Below are 19310 nucleotides of genomic sequence, written 5' to 3'. Positions count from 1 at the left end.
CTTTGGGTTATCTTACATCATCAATCGTTCCCAATTGTGACTATAAACATTTTACGCATTGAGACTGAATGTTTGGAAGCGGTATAACTCGATTTGTCTTGATAGTTTCATAAAAGTATACATCTCCTATAGTTTATAGATATGTTATGATAAAAGAAAGTGTTTGGGAATAGTTGATTTTAGCCAATCCCAAATAATTACTCATTTTTAATAGAGTATAACTGAAATAAATGATAACATGATTGAAAATATATATTGTTTGCTATTAAGCTAAAACCTTTCTCGTCTATTGTCATTTAAACTTTATTTCAATACATACCAAATTGATTTATATTTTCAATAATCATATGTGCAACTAGAAGTGTGGAATACATCTAGAATTAATGTTTGAAATCATTTATGAAATTGCAATTTTTGAAAACTATTCCCTAAATTGAGAAATTATAATGTGGCTTTAAACAATACAGAACTGAATGGTTTTCTTCTTTATAAATTAAAAAAAGAATCCAGATGCATATGATAGTTGAGGTTGAAAGTGAACTTTTTTAGATGAAGATTAAAAGTAAGATGTTATAATAGTTGGGGTTTAAAATGAACATTTATTTGGCTAAGATTTGAAAACTAGACTCTCATACTACATCTTTTTTTAATATACTTACTCACTAGGGGCGGATCTAGCACTGGATCGGTTGGGGCTCGAACCTACGCTATCGCCGCCGGATGTATAGAGCCCCTGCTACAAGTTTATAGTCACTGAAACTTAGAAGAAGAGGCTAAATATAGAAAATATATAAGGAAGAGCAGCCCCTCCTAGCATATATTTCTCTAGATCCGCCACTATCTAGGACTCATACCATATATAGTTAAAGGTTTTCTCATGAAAAAATAAATAATATCCATATGTAATCAGCAGTCTCATCTCTTTCAAATCAAAGGACTAAACAAAGATCCAACGGCGACAAAGGTGTCGATCGTACAACACCTTATACGTTTATAGGCATCTCTCTATTTGAAATAACTAAATGCGTCGTCATAATACTATACACTAGCTGCTTGATCTCCTCCAAGCAACACGTATGCCCTAGGCAACAATTATAATAAGTATGGTGAGCGACACGAGCGAGAGCAGTGGCGGATGCAGAACAGGATTGAATGAGGCTGGTCTCTTCTTCTTCTTCTTCTTCTCTTTCTCCATTTTTCTTCTTTCCTCCACCTCTTCTTCTCCCTCACCCTCCCCATATTTCCATTGATGCACTAGCTATAGAGGGGGCTGGAGCCCCCCCCCCCCCCCCCCCCCGCCCTTAGATCCGCCCCTGAGCGAGAGGGTAATGCCAAAAGAACGACCTAGCTAGCTAAAAGCAATGCAATACAAAGCCCCTCTCTCTCTCATCTGCTGGCGAGCGGCGACCATCTTCATCTTCTTCTGATCTTAGGCCCCTGTTCACTGAATGATAAAATTTGACTTTATGCTGATGCTTATACTAAAATGTTGTGAGAGAAAAACATTCTTCCATGGCTGAAAAAGACCCACACCACCCTGCACTGCTCCTGCACAGATATCCATGCACATGCATATACAGGGGCGGATCCAAAGGCGGGGCTGCCGGGGCTACAACCCTAGTCCTCTGGCTACTAGCTACGGCAGGAAGAGAGAGAGTGTGTGTGGCCTGGCCTGTGGGGAGAGAAGCAAGAGAGGCAGGCAGCGGTCCAGGTGACCAGGTCGTCCAGGCAGTGGTGGCCTCTGCAGCCTGAGCCACACACCGGAGAGAATATTTGAAGGGGGAGAAGGAGCTGAGCCTGCTGAGCTCGTGGGGTGTGCGCGCGCGGTGCGGTCATGTGTTTATGTGTGCGAGTGCGAGACAGTGAGACCTGGAGATAGGGCTAAAGAGCGGCAGCCTTTAATTTCTCTCTCCTCGCACTCTCTCTTTAACTTTCTCCGTGCTTGCTTGCTAGCAGCTGGAGCTCCCATAGTAATACTACTCCTACTAGCTTATATTGCTTCTCCGAGGCTCCGATTCTCCTGCTCCGTCCTCGTCTTCTTCCTCATCTTGCTTGCTTAGCTTTGTCCTCGATCGATCCATCGATCTCTTCCTGTAGGGCCGAGGCCAAAGAAGAGAAATATAGAGCGAGGGAGAGGCTAGCTCGATCTTAGTTTGGGCGGCCGGCGGCTGGCCAAGCATGGCTTTCCTTGTGGAGCGGTGCGGCGAGATGGTGGTGTCGATGGAGAGCTCGCACGCGAAGCCGGTGCCGGCGCCGTTTCTGACCAAGACGTACCAGCTGGTGGACGACCCCTGCACCGACCACATCGTGTCGTGGGGCGACGACGACACCACCTTCGTCGTGTGGCGCCCGCCCGAGTTCGCCCGCGACCTCCTCCCAAACTACTTCAAGCATAACAACTTCTCCAGCTTCGTCAGGCAGCTCAACACCTATGTAAGTTCGTAGTATATATGCAGTGCTATATTGCATTGTGGTCGATCTTCCTTTCCTTCGGTGGCATGCAAATATGCAATGCATTCATGGTTTCAATTCCTTGCTGTGTTGTTGACTAGAGAGAGACCTTATTTTGTTTCTCATCTCTCGGTTTGCATTGCTCCTCTTGTTTGTTTCCTAGCTACAATGTGACAAGCTAGCTAGCTAGCAAGCAAAAGTGTCTTTTTTTCTTGGGTACTCGATCGATCTCTTCGTTCGTCAGATTTTGGCTGCACTGTGTGATGAATATACGGCAGCAGGCATTGGTGTGACCTGCCAACGACTAGCTAGCCAATCGGTTGCATTCATTCCCCTCCCTGTGACAAGCAGATAGGCTGCTGCATGCATTTAATTTGTGGTTTGCATTTGGGTTCAGCTCCACTCACTGTTCTTCGGCTTTCTGGTTCTTGTTGACTTGTTGAAAGGGACTTCATTCGACCACTTGCTAGCTTCCAAGTCAAGCTTAGATTTACAATACCGTTTATTCAGAGGCTTACCCTTTCAAAATGGTCAAAAGAAATTTTTTGTTTCATTTTGTGCCAAGATAGATACTGTTTTGGGGGTACTAGTACTATACTGCCCTGCTTCTTTTTGTGCCAGGCTAGTAGATATACTTCCTGATCTGATCTTTTGTCAACGACCATTGACTTCGATGCGAGTATCTTTTATTTCTCTCTTTTCTATCTTAATCGAAAGGTAGAGCTCCTATCATCTCTTTAAAAAATCTTTTTTATTTCTCCTATTAGCCAGCTCTTGCTTAACAATGTTATTGGTATATATGAGTTGCGAAAATCCAGAGTACAGATATGTGTATGCATAGCATAGAAAACACTAAGGTTTCATGAGCATGCGTCGTACACATGGAATGAATCATCCTTTGTGCGCTAGTCTCACTCCCAATCATTGGGAAAAGATTGGCACAACGAAATTTTAGAGAATATATACCCTATGGTATTCTGTTCCAAGCAGTATATACCCTTATACAGTACAAGATACCATGCATTATCACCGCACACAGTGGCGGATCCACGGGGGGGGCTAGGGGGGCAGCAGCCCCCCCCGTGAGACTGATTTTCCTTTATAATTACTGTAGCAAAAACGTAATTTCATGGTTAATCTTCGACATTTGTTCTAAATCTCTATTGATTAGCCCCCCCTGAGGTGCTCATCTTGGCTCCGCTAATGACCGCACATCACATGACATGACTAGCAGCTGAGCTGACTACACATCAGTACAGTACTACACACATGCACACAGAAGCACTGATCTGATGAGAGCATCCATCGTGATGTACCAGACGTCTCTCTCTCTCTCTGCATTGCGAGGTTGATGCAGCATGTGCACGTAGTACATGTGCCATGCATGGTAGCTGCAATTGCAATGTGCTGTTGTGCAACAGTGTCGACGTCGATCTCTCATCTCATATAGGCTTTCGTTATTAATATCTTGTGCTAGCTAATAACACAACTCACTGCAAGAAGAAAATACTGAATTTTTCTTTGGTTTAAATTTGCTGTTTTTGCTGTTGCAGGGCTTTAGGAAGATAGTGGCAGATAGGTGGGAGTTCGCCAACGAGTTTTTCAGGAAGGGCGCCAAGCACCTCCTCGCCGAGATCCACAGGAGGAAGTCGTCGCAGCCGCTGCCGACGCCGCTGCCACCGCACCAGCCCTACCACCACCATCATCACCATCTCCACCACCACCACCTCAACCCGTTCTCCCCGCCGCCGCCCCCGCCGCCGACGCAGCCGGTGTACCATCACCACTTCCAAGAAGAGCCCGCCGCCGGCGGCGGCAATAATGAAGGCAGTGGAGGAAGCGGCGGGGACTTCCTGGCGGTGTTGTCGGAGGACAACCGGCAGCTGCGGCGGCGCAACTCGCTGCTGCTGTCGGAGCTGGCGCACATGAAGAAGCTCTACAACGACATCATCTACTTCCTGCAGAACCACGTGGCCCCGGTGACGAGCCCCTCGTCGGTGGTGCACGCGTCCCTGCCCACCAGCGCCGGTGGCGCCTGCGTCCTCCTGCAGGCTGATGGAGCTGGACCTGGCGGACTCCCCCTCCCCGCCGCGGCGGCCGGAGGACGACGGCACGGTGAAGCTGTTCGGCGTGGCCCTGCAGGGCAAGAAGAAGAAGCGAGCGCACCAGGAGGATGGAGACGACAACCATGAGCAGGGAAGCAGCGACGTCTAGCCGCCGCTGGCCCGCCGGCCGGCCGGCTGGATTGCATTGCTCTCGTTCGTGTACATATAGAGATCAGATCAGAGAGTAGTAGTTTCGATCGCTAGCTCGCTAGCTAGGCTTTGGTAATTTCTTAAGTGCGTACTGAAATTAATGTGCAAGAGCTAAGTGTTGATCTGTCTGAGAGAAACTAACAAGAATGCATGTATGCATGGATGGATTTTAGTCAGCTAATCTAGCTGCACTGCAGAGGCTCTGCACCACCTTCTCAAATCAAATCTCAACAAGTTATTCAATGCCTGGCCGTGCATGGGAATATGGAATGGAGTGTGCATTGCTCTCTAGCTTGGTGATCGATCGACATCGAAGCACTCTAGTTGACTACTAATAAGTTGCTAAATGCATGCTAAGCAGGCCAAACAAAGCCCCCAAGGCTTATTATTAGTTTTCATGGGCTGATGGAAATCTTCTCTGAAAGAAAGGACAAAATTGATTTATAGAAACCTATCGAAGGTGCTTTTGGGATCAACTTATATCACCTCTGTATACGCAATGAGATTCAAGTGCCAGTATATATATATCCATGCATGATGCATCTCTCCAGCTACAGTGATGAATGCTCTAAGGGAGCCTGCATAGGCCATAGGGTTCACTGAACTTGCAGTAACGTGTATACATTGCTAGTCACAAGCACTACCTGCTAAACATCCTATAGCTTATGGGTTATACACACTATATATAGCACATTGTCTTTGACACGAATTTCTATATTGCTGAATAACTTCTCTACATCACTAAGCCCCAACAAAGCAAAAAAGATTACCATAAAGCATTCTCATATAAAGTGTTTTTTTTTCTTAAAGAAGAATCAACGCAAGATGCTCAACATTCTATCTTTTTCTAGCTAGGTTTGACAGAGCTAGTATAACTGATGCTGTTAACACAAGTAATGTGTCTCATCGGTTGATAGCTTTGCTCCAACGGCAGTTACATGCTATAGATACACAACTGTTTGGTCCACAGACGTTAACAAACAGTCTCCCACCACCCAGTAATCTTTGTTAAACAGATGAAGAAAAACAAACCAATTGAACACCGTAACTGAACAAAAGAACATGGTGAGCAGTCATATCTGAAGCCAATCAATTTTCAAGCTCAGACTTCAGACAACATTCGCTTTCGGTGTTCCCCTTCTGTCATGCCATAGTTAATGCATCCATCTCAAGCTATCATATCATCTCATAAATGTTAAGTACTTGGTCATCTTTGTGAAACCTTTAAGATCAGTGATACAGTTGGAACTAAGCTGTATCTAGGAACACAAAACAGCTGCCATCAGTCGTCTGTATAAACTGGTTCCTGCCAGTCTTTGGTATTCTTCTTTGGATCATCACAGAGAGCAAGATCTTTATCGAACTCTTTCATTGTCTTCACAAACGTCCTCGCGCCTTGCATAATCAACCTTTCCACCATGAACAGCTGATAGTTGTTCTCGATTATCGGATTCAATATGCTGCTGAAGTTAGATGAATATGCTAGCCTGTACCTGCGGGCACAACATGCCACCATAAGAGACAGAAACAATGTCATAGCTTGTCTCAAGAGAGCACATGCAGATATAATGCTGCCTCGCTAACTGCTATGTAAATATCACTTTTATATTAGCAGTCCAAGTCCATGGTGATAGTTCCTTGGGAAAGATGAAACCATCGATCACTCATGGAACATTTTAAACATTTGAAATATATTACTTAGGTAATCATTCAGGAATACAGTTTCCTTGTTAGCCCACAGGATCACCGGCTCAGGTGAGTTGACCACTCACCAGTCTTGCTGAGCACCCGCTAGCGTTGCCGAGCACTCACTAGCTAAGCCGACTACCAACAAGCGTTGTCCGAACACACACACTATGGCTAGAGGTTGAAGAAGAGGGAGAACAGAGCCTACACACACAGTACAAGCATCAACGTTGGCCGAAGCCCTATATAGAAGATGGTAAATCTGAACTCTCTTTGTTGAGTTGCAGTGACAAACTATATATACAACTCTATCCATCTAGTCTTAGTACAGCTGTCCCTACTGCAACAGTGACTATATAACACAGCCAGGACTGACTTCTGCGCCTGTCCCTGCATGTGGCTACAGTCCGGCAGGTGAGCCGTTCGGCCTGCCTCTACAGCGGCTATAGTACCACAGCAGGGAGCCTTTTTGGCGTCGCCTTCCCTTGCTGTGTGTTCACACAAGGAAGCAGTGGATTATCTAACAATTCTTCCCATAATCCTACTGCTATCCCTTGTACCCCCTTCATGCCGATCATCTCCTTCAGCTCCGTGAGTCGAAGACGTCCGAGCGGCTTGGTGAGGACGTCCAGCGAGTTGTCGACCAGTTTCGACGAACTCGATGACGATCTGTCCATCCATCGACACAATCCCTGAGGAAGTGGAACTTCACGTCGATGTGTTTGCTCCGGTCGTGCAGAACCGGATTCTTCGCGAGGGCGATGGCGGGCTGGTTGTCCACCATCAGTGCTGGTGGGTGAGCTTCCACGCCGGTCAAGCTCGCCCAGCAGCCGACGTAGCCACACAACTTGGCACGCCGCTGTGGCCGCCGCTACGTACTCTGCCTCGCACGTAGATAGCGCTACCACCTCTGTTTCAGCGACAGCCATGAAATTAGGAGCCGACCCTGAGGAAGACGAGCACGCCTGAGGTGCTCCGTCGTCCGTCGATGTCCCCCGCCATATCTGCATCGCTGAACACAGTGAGCTCCGATCTTTGGGAAGATGATCCCCTGATCTACCGTCCCCTTGACGTAGCGCAGTAGCCGCTTCAACGTAGCCCAGTGATCCTCCATGAAGCGACTGACGTAGCCCACGGCGAACACAATGTCTGGCCTCGTGTGGACTAGGTAGCGCAGACCGTCGACGATGCTCCGGTAGAGTGTTGCATCCACCTTCGCCGCAGTTCTAGCCTTTGTCAGCTTCAGCCGCTCCTCCATCGGAGTCACGCATAGCTTACACTCAGCCATGTCGCTCCGCTCCAACAGCTTCGAGGCATACGGCTCTGACCGAGCGTGAGTTCCTCCTTCCCCTGTCTCACCTCGATGCCGAGGTAGTAGGAGAGTGCTACGAGATCGCTTATTCGGAAACGAGCCGTCATCTCGCGCTTGAAGCTGTTGATGTCCTCCGTGCGCGCGCCGGTGACGATCAAGTCATCCACATACACGCCGACGACGAGCTCCTCCTTCCCCCGTCGTCGCGTGCAGAGCACGTGCTCGGTTGCGCACCGTTGGAACCCAAGTTCGCCCAGCGTGGCATCAAGCTTCGCGTTCCATGCTCGTGGAGCCTGCCGCAGCCCGTAGAGCGCCTTGCAGTAGTTGGAGCACCCTGTGCTCCTCTCCCTTGACGGCGAAACCTGGAGGTTGCCTGACGAAGACTGTCTCCGCCAGCTTGCCGTTGAGGAAGGCCGATTTAACATCTAAGTGATGGGCGCGCCAGTCCTTTACTGCTGCCAAGGCTAGTAGCAAACGGACAGACTCCATGCTCGCTACTGGCACAAAGACTTCGTCGAAGTCGATGCCCTCACGCTGAACAAAGCCTCGGGCGACGAGGCGCGCCTTGTGCTTGACAATGACGCCGAGCTCGTCCCGCTTGACTTTGTACACCCACTTCAGGCTGATCGGACGGCATCCTGAAGGTGGATCGACGAGCTGCCAAGTCTCATTTTCCTCGATCGCCTTCATCTCCTCCAGCATCGTCCGTCGCCAGTTTTCGTCGCGCTCGGCCAGCGTGAACGTGGGTGGTTCATCTGCGCTGATGAGCAGCAGCTCTTGATCATTGAGCAGCCGACCAGCCAGGCCTGAGGGCCCTGTGCCGCCAACGATGTCGTCCAACCTGCGAAACCGCACCTCCTCACTTTCGTGGAAGACATCAACGAACTCAGTGATGTCACTTGGAGGTGAGGTGAACTCAATCAGTGTTGATGGAGTTCCCTGTTCCGCCGGAATGCTCGACACCCTGGTTGTAGTGCTCGGCACTACTTCTGGACAGCTCGTCACTACTCCTGCAGTGCTCGGCACCACTGTAGAAGTGCTCAGCCTCAGTCTAGGAGTGGTCGACACCACTACAAGACCTCTTGGCTCCGCTACGGGAGTGCTCGGCACCCGTTCTAGAGTGGTCGCCACCACTGCAGAACCTCCCGGCACCACTCTTGGCGTGCTCGGCATCCCTCCCGAAGTGCTCGGCACTGCCCCAGGAGTGCTCGGCTCTGTTGCTGGAGTGCTCGGCACCCCTCCCGCAGTGCTCGACACCTCTTCCCCAGCGTCTCCACCACTGTGGATGACCAAGTGCTCGACGACGAAGGTGTTGGTGAAGCCGCCAGCTTCCCCCGTGCTCGGACTGTTCCAGTCCCAAGCCGTCTTCTCGTCAAACACGACGTCGCGCGAGACAAGCACCTTGTCTCCGCATGGGTCATAGAGCTGGTACGCCTTAGTACCCTCCGCGTAGCCCAAGAACACCATCGGTGTGCTCCTGTCCTCCAGCTTGGTGAGGATCGGCTTCGTCTTCCTAACATGGCCGATGCAGCCGAATGTCCAAAGGAAGGACACGCTCGGCTTGCGCCCATACCAGGCTTCGAACGGCGTTTTGCCCGTCAGGGCCTTGGTCAAAGCGAGGTTGAGGATGAACACCGCCGTGGTCACCGCTTCACCCCAGAACCTTGCTGGTATGCCTTTAGCCTTCATCATGGATCGAGCCATGCCGACCATCGTCTGGTTCCCCCTCTCCACCACGCCATTCTGTTGTGGCGAGTACGGCGCGGTGTGGTGTCGCACCACACCCTGATCCGCGCAGTACGCAGCGAACTCCACCGAAGTGAATTCGCCGCCGCGATCAGTCCTCAGCACATGGAGCTTCTTGACACTCTCGGCCTCTACGCGCATCTTGAACTTCTTGATCGCCGCCGCCGCTTCGTCCTTGATGGATAAGTCTCATGTGTGGCTGGTCTTTGTGGGGCTATGATGCTCACATGGTCATGGTCCTTGTGGCTGTTATTCTGTTTTTAGGACAGCATCTTAGACTAGAGGACAACATCTTAGCTAGGACAGCATATTAGCATCTTAGACTAGCATCTTGGCATATGCTTGGCTAGCTAGCAGCCTATAAATATGTAACCCCAACCTCTCAGGTTGGTATGGCATTTGTGTGAGCTTGTGTGAGAAATAGACAAGAAAATTGCCCCAACTCATAGTGTCATCATCTCTCGATGAGAGTAAGAATTCTCCTACTACCAAGAGTGAGAATTCAGCGACTAACAACTGGTATCGGAGCCGTATTATCCTGTAGCCTAAGCATCTCTTGCTCATCTTCTCTCCCAGCCCCACAACAGCCCCAGCTGTTGGCAGCAGCAGCTCCTCCGGCCGCTCCTGTTCACTCCTCTCCTAGCTCGTCTGAAGCAGCCCTCTCCCCACGCAGCAGCCCCCCGATAGCACGTCATGTCCGCAGGGCAGTCTCAGCGCTCGGTCGCCTCGAGCACGCGGCGTCGGCAGGAGGCCGAACTTGCCGCGACAGAGGAACGCGAGCGAGCGGCGGCAGAGACCGCTGCGGCGGCGGCAAGGGCGTCGAGGCTGGCAGCAGCCAGAGCGGAGGCGGAGGCGGCGGCGGCGGCGAATGCAGCGCGTGCGGTGGCAGCGGAGGTCGAGGCTCTGCGCGGCAGCATCGGCAGCTCCATTTCCACTGATGACACCGCCGACGCGGACCTCGAGCTGCTAGGGAGGGAGGCAGCGCGAGCGCGGGCGACGCAGTGGGCAGCCGCGCACGTCCACGAGCGTGGCGGTAGCCCATACAGGCGCGGATGCGCCGGCGGCGCTCCTGGAGGAGGCGCGCACGGCGGTGGCGCTCCTGGGGCAGCCGCGCACGCCCATGAGCGCGGCGGCAGCCCAGACAGGCGCGGACGCGCCGGTGGCGCTCCTGGAGGAGGCGCGCACGGCAACGGTGGCGGACGGGTCGATGGAGAGCGCGGCCTTCACAGGCAGCGTGGCTCTCTCTCCCCGGATCGGTACCGACGGGTCGATGGAGAGCGCGGCCTTCACAGGCAGCGTGGCTCTCTCTCCCCGGATCGGTACCGTGGTTACCACGGGCTCCAGGCTGTTGTCAGGGACGTCGGTCCCGGCGGTGGGTGGCCTACCCTCACCAAGACCAACTACGTCGAGTGGGCTGCGGTGATGAGGGTAAAGCTCCAGGTGCGGCACATGTGGGAGGCAGTCCGGTACGACGACGTCGACTACGACCTAGATCGACGGGCGCTGGATGCTCTCATCGCTGTAGTCCCGCCCGAGATGCAGTTCTCGCTTACCAGCAAGCGGACTGCCAAGGAGGCTTAGGACGCCATCGCTGCGGCACGCATCGGCAGCGACCGCGCCCGCAAGTCCACACTGTAGGCACTTCGCAAGGAGTGGGAGAACCTGGCCTTCAAGCCAGGTGAGGACGTTGATGACTTTGCTCTCCGTCTCAACACTCTGTTGCAGAAGATGGTGCAGTTCGGCGACGACACTTACGGCGAGGAGAGAGCTGTCGAAAAGCTCTTCCGCAGCGTCCCCGAGAAGTACAAGCAGATGGCTCGCTCGATCGAGTCTCTGCTGGATCTCTCCACGATGTCGATCGAGGAGGCGATAGGTCGCCTCAAGGTCGTCGACAGCGATGAGCCACAGTCCCTCTCGGGGCCCATCACCACTGGCGGGAAGCTCCTTCTCACTAGGGAGCAGTGTCTTGCCAGCCAAGGTGACCGGAGGAAGGGGGAGCCTTCTTCCGCGACAGGCGGCCGCAAGCGTGGCAAGCCATGCAAGGCGCGCAGAGACGCCCAGGCCGGGGCGCGAGGACGTGCCGAGGGTGATGCCCGCGGAGGCGCCCAGGGCGGCGCCGCCGGCAGGCACAAGCCGGCACGAGACGACGCCTGCCGCAACTGCGGCCAGCTTGGCCATTGGGCCAAGGACTGTCGACAGCCACGACGCGGCCAGGCCCACGTCGCACAGGCGGAGGAGGAGCCGGCTCTGTTCATGGCACATGCCAGCATCGAGCTACCTCCAGCGGCACCGGCCGCAGTGGCTCTCCTCCACCTTGACGAGCCAAAAGCACACGCCCTCCTCAGCGACAGCTCCGGCAACGACAAGACTGACGGGTGGTGCCTCGACACCGGCGCCACCCATCACATGACCGGTCGACGGGAGTTCTTCACCGAGCTTGACTCTAGCGTCCGAGGCTCCGTCAAGTTTGGGGATGCCTCCGGCGTGGAGATCAAGGGCGTCGGCTCCATCATCTTCACCGCCGTGTCTGGTGAGCACAGGCTGGTCACCGGAGTCTACTACATCCCCGCGTTGAGGAACTCCATCATCAGCTTGGGACAACTGGATGAGAACGGTTCGCGCGTGGTGGTTGAGGACGGAGTCATGAGGATTTGGGATCGTCGTCATCGCCTTCTTGCCAAGGTATCCAGAAGCGCAAATCGACTCTACGTCCTTAACGTGCAGGTGGCACAACCCCTCTGTCTCGCTGCTCGTCGGGACGACGAGGCGTGGCAGTGGCACGAGCGTTTCGGGCACCTTCACTTTGAGGCCCTGAAGCGGCTCAGTGCCACGGAGATGGTGCGAGGCCTGCCGTGCCTCGACCATGTGGAGCAGCTCTGTGATGTCTGCGTGTTGACGAAGCAGAGGCGACTCCCCTTTCCCCAGCGGGCGAGCTTTCGAGCTAAGGAGAGGCTCGAGCTCGTGCACGGGGACTTGTGTGGCCCGGTGACACCGGCCACACCAGGAGGACGACGCTACTTCCTGCTGCTCGTCGACAACCTCTCCCGCTACATGTGGGTGATGGTCCTCGGCAGCAAGGGAGAGGCTGCGGACGCCATCAGACGCGCGCAGGCTGCTGCGGAGTGCGACTGCAAGCTGCGCGTGCTGCGCACCGACAACGGCGGCGAATTCACGGTGGCTGAATTCACGTCGTACTGCGCTGACGAGGGCATTCAGCGCCACTACTCTGCGCCGTACAGCCCGCAGCAGAACGGCGTCGTCGAGCGGCGCAACCAGACGGTTGTGGGGATGGCTCGGGCCCTCAAGCAGAGGGGGATGCCGGCTGTCTTCTGGGGAGAGGCAGTGGTGATGGCCGTCTACATCCTCAACCGCTCGCCTACCAAGGCGCTCGACGGCAGGACGCCGTACGAGGCTTGGCATGGGCGCAAGCCAGCGGTCTCCCACTTGCGGGTCTTCGGCTGCCTCGCGTTCGCCAAGGAGCTTGGCCACATCAGCAAGCTCGACGACAGGAGCACTCCGGGAGTGTTCATCGGCTACGCGGAGGGCTCGAAGGCCTACCGCATCCTCGACTCGAAGACACAGCATGTGCGCATGGCGCGCGACGTTGTGTTCGACGAAGGGCGAGGATGGGCGTGGGACAAGGCAGTGGACGACGGCTCGGCTCCGACGTACGACGACTTCACTGTCGAGTACGTCCACTTCAAGGGAGCTAGGGGAGTAGGCAGTTCTTCGGCGAGTGCGTCTACCCCAGTCTCCGAGCCTCCACCGACCCCGGCACCTGCTACTCCGACAGCATCACGCTCTCCAGCCAGGACCTCGGCTGCGATGAGCTCTTCGCCGGCTCCACCACAGCCGGCAACGCCACGCACTCTAGCACCAACAGGCACCACTCCGGGCACGTCTACTCCACCACCAGCTCGTGTCGAGCACGGCCCGGTTGAGCTCGCTACTCCGCTCTCTCATGACGAGGAGCGTGTCGACGCGTACCACGACGGCGAGCCGTTGCGGTACCGTACGGTGGAGAACCTTCTCGGCGACCAGCCGGTGCCGGGACCGGTGCCTCACGACCTGGAGGCGCAGTTGCACCTTGCGTGTGACGACGGCGAGCCTCGGTCGTTTGCAGAGGCCGAGAGACACGCGGCATGGCGCGCCGCGATGCAGTTGGAGATGGATGCGGTTGAGAAGAACCGCACCTGGGAGCTTGCTGACCTTCCTCATGGTCACCGCGCGATCACCCTTAAGTGGGTGTACAAGTTGAAGAGGGATGAAGCCGGCGCCATCGTCAAGCACAAGGCTCGCTTGGTGGCACGAGGTTTCATGCAGCAGGAGGGGGTCGACTTCGACGACGCCTTTACTCCCGTGGCACGGATGGAGTCCGTGCGACTCCTCCTTGCGCTAGCTGCCCAGGAGGGCTGGCGTGTTCATCACATGGACGTCAAGTCGGCGTTCCTTAACGGCAACTTGAAGGAGGAGGTCTACGTGCACCAGCCGCCGGGATTTGCGATCCCCGGCAAGGAGGGCAAGGTGCTCCGCCTGCGTAAGGCCCTCTATGGCTTGCGGCAGGCACCGAGGGCGTGGAATGCCAAGCTGGATTCCACGCTAAAGGGGATGGGCTTCGAGCAAAGCCCGCACAAGGCGGCCATCTACCGACGGGGCAATGGAGGTAATGCCCTGCTGATGGGTGTCTACGTCGACGACTTGGTGATCACCGGCACCAAGGATGCGGAGGTGGCGGCATTCAAGGAAGAGATGAAGGCCACCTTCCAGATGAGTGACCTGGGGCCTCTCTCCTTCTACCTGGGAATCGAGGTACACCAGGATGACTCTGGGATCACGCTTCGACAGACCGCCTACGCCAAGCGCGTCGTTGAGCTAGCTGGGCTCACCGCTCACTCCGATGGAGGAGAGGCTGAAGCTGAGCCACGACAGCATGACGAAGGAGGTGGACGCTACGCAGTACCGGCGTCTTGTGGGGAGCCTTCGCTACCTCGCCCACACATGACCGGACTTGGCATTCTCCGTCGGCTACGTTAGTCGGTTCATGCAGCGACCGACGATGGAGCACCAGCAGGCTATGAAGAGGATCATCCGCTACGTTGCGGGGACTCTCGACCACGACCTCTACTACCCGAGGTGCCCTGGGGCGGCACACTTCGTCGGGTACAGCGACAGCGACCACGCCGGCGACATCGACACCAGCAAGAGCACGAGCGGGATCCTCTTCTTCCTCGGCAAGTGCCTCGTTAGCTGGCAGTCGGTCAAGCAGCAGGTGGTGGCCCTGTCCAACTGCAAGGCCGAGTACATAGCGGCCTCCACCGCTTCGACTCAGGCGCTCTGGCTCGCTCGACTGCTTGGTGATCTCCTCGGCAGAGACACTAGAGCGGTGGAGCTCAGGGTGGACAGCAAGTCCGCTCTGGCCTTGGCAAAGAACCCCGTGTTCCACGAACGCAGCAAGCACATCCGGGTGAGGTACCACTTCATCCGAGGCTGTTTGGAGGAAGGGAGCATCAAGGCGAGCTACATCAACACCAAGGACCAGCTTGCGGACCTGCTCACCAAGCCCCTTGGGAGGATCAAGTTCCTTGAGCTCTGCTCCAGGACCGGGATGGTTTAACTCTCCCACAAGACGACGCACAAGACTTAGGGGGAGAATGATGGATAAGTCTCATGTGTGGCTGGTCTTTGTGGGGCTATGATGCTCACATAGTCATGGTCCTTATGGCTGTTATTCTGTTTTTAGGACAGCATCTTAGACTAGAGGACAGCATCTTAGCTAGGACAGCATATTAGCATCTTAGACTAGCATCTTAGACTAGCATCTTGGCATATGCTTGGCTGGCTAGCAGCCTATAAATATGTAACCCCAACCCCTCAGGTTGGTATGGCATTTGTGTGAGCTTGTGTGAGAAATAGACAAGAAAATTGCCCCAACTCCTAGTGTCATCCTCTCTCGATGAGAGTAAGAATTCTCCTACTACCAAGAGTGAGAATTCAGCGACTAACAGTCCTTGCTCGTCAGGAGTTGCAGCCACATGTAGCGACTACAATCATCCACGAGCTGGAAGAAGTACCGCCGACCACTGTTTGTAGCATCTTCTCCAGCCGACCAAGCGCGTCGAAGCTGAGATGTCTGAACCGGGCATGCCACATCCACGGTTCCTCGGTGTGCCTTGCCGCCAGACACACCGGCTACTCTACCTTCAAGTCGAGCAGGTACAACCGGTTCAGGGACCTCTTCACCTTGACGAGAAGTCGTTGCTCCCGGACCCTGATCCTAAGGACTCCATCCTTGATCAGTACCTCATTACCGCGCTCATCCAGCTGACCAATGCTGATGATGCTAGAACGCAGCTGCGGGATGTAATATACATCCGTTAGCGCGCGGTGTTCCCCGTTCTGGCACCTAAAGATGATGGTGTCGCATCCTTGGATTGTCACCCGTGAGCCGTCACCAAACTTCACCGTACCGGTAACGTCGTCGTCGAGCTCGGAGAAGGATGCCTTGGAGCCCGTCATGTGGTTGTTGGCACCAGACTCCAGATACCACCGTTGCTCCTGTTCGGCGCCCACACGTCCGAGGTGGACTTGGACGCGTGGTTCGTCGAGGTTGACAGCCTTCAGGGCCTTCCTAGGTCCTTCCACCGTCGTCACATCTTCCTTCTCCTCATCCTCGACGTCGTGCAGTGCACAGAACGTCATCAGGATAGTGGCCTCATCATCATCATCAGCTTGCGCGAGATGAGCCTCAACCTCCTTCTCCTGCTTACAATTTGGGCACTCCCGTGCTCAATGGCCCATCTTCCCGCAACGCCGACAGGCGTTGGGGTCGACCTGCTTCTTCTCCGAAGAAGCCTTGCCACGGTGCTTGCCATCGCCACCGCGGCTGGAGGAGGCTACCTTCCCGGAGTTCCTCTGAGCAACCCACTCCTCTTCTGTCAACAATAGTTTGTCGCTGTCCTTCGTTGCTATCGTCTGCTCCAGGCGCTCGTCCACCGTCCGCAGACGGCCTGCCACATCCTCAATGGTGAGGGTAGACAAGTCCAGCATCGTCTCTATGGAGAGAGCGATCTGGATGTACTTTGTGGGCACAGAGTGGAGGTACTTGGAGACCGTCTCCTCTTCGTCGATGGTGACGCCGTGGCTCTTCAGCTTACTGATGAGCGTCTGCAGGCGGAGGAAGAAGTCCTCCACCATTTCACCATCCTTGAACTTGAGGTTGGCGTACTCCTGCTTTAGAAGCTGGGTCGTCGCCTTCTTTGCGTGGTCGGAACTGACGGGCATCGCTGCAATAGCCTCCCACGCCTCATTAGCCAAGCTCTTCGCTCCCAACGGCTCCCTGTACTCCGACGGTACAACAGCGAGGATAGCCTCTAACGCTGACATGTCATCTTCCTCATTGTCGGTGCCCTTGTCAACAGGATTCCAGAGCCGTCGGGCTCTGAGCTTGACCTTCATGGTCACCGACCACTCTCCATAGTTGGTGCGAGTCAGCGTCGGCCAACTGGTGTCGCTGACGTCCCGCACCGTGCGAACAATGACCTCCGGTCGTGGCTGGGCAGCCACAGCAATGCCACTGCCGTCGCCCATCTCCGAACCGTTCGTCATCGCTAGCGGTTAGTCCGACGATGACGCTTGTACAACTCCGATACCACTTGTTAGCCCATAGGATCACCGGCTCAGGTGAGTTGACCACTCACCAGTCTTGCCGAGCACCCGCTAGTGTTGCCGAGCACTCACTAGCTAAGCCGACCACGAATAAGCGTTGTCCGAACACAGACACTATGGCTAGAGGTTGAAGAAGAGGGAGAACAGAGCATACACACACAGTACAAGCACCAGCGTTGGCCGAAGCCCTGTATAGGAGATGGCAAATCTGAACTCTTTTTGTTGAGTTGCAGTGGCAAACTATATATATATATACAACTCTATGCATCTAGTCCTAGTACAGCTGTTGTGCGGACTGACTTCTGCGCCTGTCCCTGTATGTGGCTACAGTCCGGCAGGTGAGCCGTTCGGCGCCTACCTCTACAGCGGCTACAGTACCACAACAGGGAGCTTTTTCGGTGCCGCCTTCCCTTGCTGTGTGTTCACACAAGGAAACAGTAGATTATCTAACATTCCTAATGTAATAGAAATCATTAAGCATTGGTCAAGCAGGAATACATATGAGAACCAAAGCATAGTTTGTTACAGCATCTAGTTGAGAGGCAGCTCTCCCAGGGTCAAACCAGGATGCTCACAAGTCATGTCCAAAGGGTCTGGTATTTCCATCTCTTAAGACAGCCAGGGGGCGTCATCTCCCTATTTTTTTTTAGCAGGAATACATATATCCAAGGTGTAGTATCTCACAAATATGTAGGTTTTGGGGATACATGTCAGTGCATGGATACACCCTGAAAAATACACCATTGGAGCGACGTCCTCAAATTTTCATTGATGTATGGGATACAGGTGCAAGAAGAGTAGGTGCATGCATAGTGTCAGTATTACTTGTCTGACAGATGAAAAGAAGCCAGGTGCAAAAAGAGTAGGTACACGGTGTCAGTCTTACTTGTCTGATAGAGATGAAAAGAAGCCTGGGGTCCTTTCATTTGAGGCAATGAAAAGAGTGCGACCTGGTCGAATCCACTTTGCAATTCTTTTCTTGATAAACTCAGGGCGAGTATCTCTGTCAAGATGAGGATGAAGACTTCGCTCAACACCAAATCTATCTTTCCTATTCTTCAGTAGGTCACCTCGTCTCACATGAATAGCATCATAGTCACCAAGTATCTCTTTCATCTGAAGAGAGCACACAAATTTATAAGCAGAGAATAGCATGCTGTATTTAATAAGTCAATATTACTAAAAGAATATTGAATACACAGGAGATATTAAGTTCTCCCTGAACATCCATGCACAGATGTAATAGCATGCCACACCCTGTTCTAAGAATAAATGTGGCATACATGGCATGTCATGAAAGCATGAGAGATGAGAATATACTGAATGAAGTAATCATTCGCTGCTTGCTAGTAAGTTTAAACAGGCAGACTGAGAGGGGCCAGCTGCTACACGACACATAACATGCTACATTCAAATGATATAAAGACTACAACAGTGTATAGAATAGTAGAGACACGTTCATAACAGGATGTGGAAACATGAGTGCTTCTAAGTGGGAATCTGACAAAATGCTACTCTAGTAATTGGGTACATTCAATTACTGATGGTAGTATTTTCTCCATCAGGCACTAGAAGAGATAAATTTCCACACGGGAGCTAGTGATAGGTTAACAGAACAAATGTCAAGAATAGGATTTTTTTTAAGGTCCCAAGAATAGGATTTTGAACTAAGCAAGACAGTGCTGGGAAATGGTTACTTTCCTGTGGGTTGGTGGTCACTATCATTTCAAATATTTGTGTTGTAAAACTAAACAGTAAGTCAATCTCTTAACAATATACCTTGTTTGCTGCATCCCTCAGTTTCCTTGTTGCCATTGTTGGCAGAAAAGTGTATGGCAACATCACAGAACTACGCTTGGTCCGGTCCTTGCACTCCATAAACCTGAACTGTAATGATGATTAAAGTCTATACCTGAATTTTATGTGTTACACGATAGACGTGATTAACTGCTACTACAAAATTAAGCTATTTCTTTTAGTGCAGCTAGCATGGTATCGCAAGGAACAAGTATCGTTATTCCTTACCAAGCAAGAGGACTTGCTGTGCGGTTTATGAGGAGAGCACCAGAGTAATTTGAATTTTGTTTGAGTTCAGCTCTGCTAACCCCTTGCACATGCACCACCAAGCCATCCTCACCGAGCTTTGTACTTCTTGATATTATCTCATACCATGATCGTGGATTATCCAAAATAAC

General features: G+C 53.0%; 2 protein-coding genes across 3 annotated transcripts; one reads left to right on the top strand and one right to left on the bottom strand.

Annotated features, from left to right (window-relative positions):
* Positions 1-1877: 1877 nt before the first annotated feature.
* Positions 1878-4897, top strand: LOC136547349 (heat stress transcription factor B-4b-like). Its single transcript, XM_066539306.1, is given in 3 exon segments — positions 1878-2433; positions 4005-4487; positions 4489-4897. Coding segments are annotated over 3 exon segments (915 nt in total). The 5' UTR covers positions 1878-2178; the 3' UTR covers positions 4666-4897.
* Positions 4898-5519: 622 nt separating this feature from the next.
* LOC136547350 (uncharacterized) lies at positions 5520-19270 on the bottom strand. 2 transcript variants are annotated; one of them, XM_066539308.1, is made up of 4 exons: positions 19141-19155; positions 18895-19002; positions 18002-18231; positions 5520-6199 (listed from the first exon to the last, which is right to left on the bottom strand). In XM_066539308.1, the coding sequence occupies exons 2-4, from the start codon at positions 18991-18993 to the stop codon at positions 5989-5991; spliced, it is 540 nt and encodes a 179-aa protein (XP_066395405.1). In that variant the 5' UTR covers positions 18994-19002; positions 19141-19155; the 3' UTR covers positions 5520-5988. The 2 variants fall into 2 exon arrangements, with proteins under 2 accessions (XP_066395405.1, XP_066395404.1); XM_066539307.1 differs by having other exon boundaries at positions 5522-6199; positions 18895-18997; positions 19141-19270.
* Positions 19271-19310: the final 40 nt, after the last annotated feature.

Source organism: Miscanthus floridulus, chromosome 3 (genome assembly GCF_019320115.1).
Source record: "Miscanthus floridulus cultivar M001 chromosome 3, ASM1932011v1, whole genome shotgun sequence".
Lineage (NCBI taxonomy): Eukaryota > Viridiplantae > Streptophyta > Magnoliopsida > Poales > Poaceae > Miscanthus > Miscanthus floridulus.
This window is presented reverse-complemented; position numbering and strand designations above follow the sequence as displayed.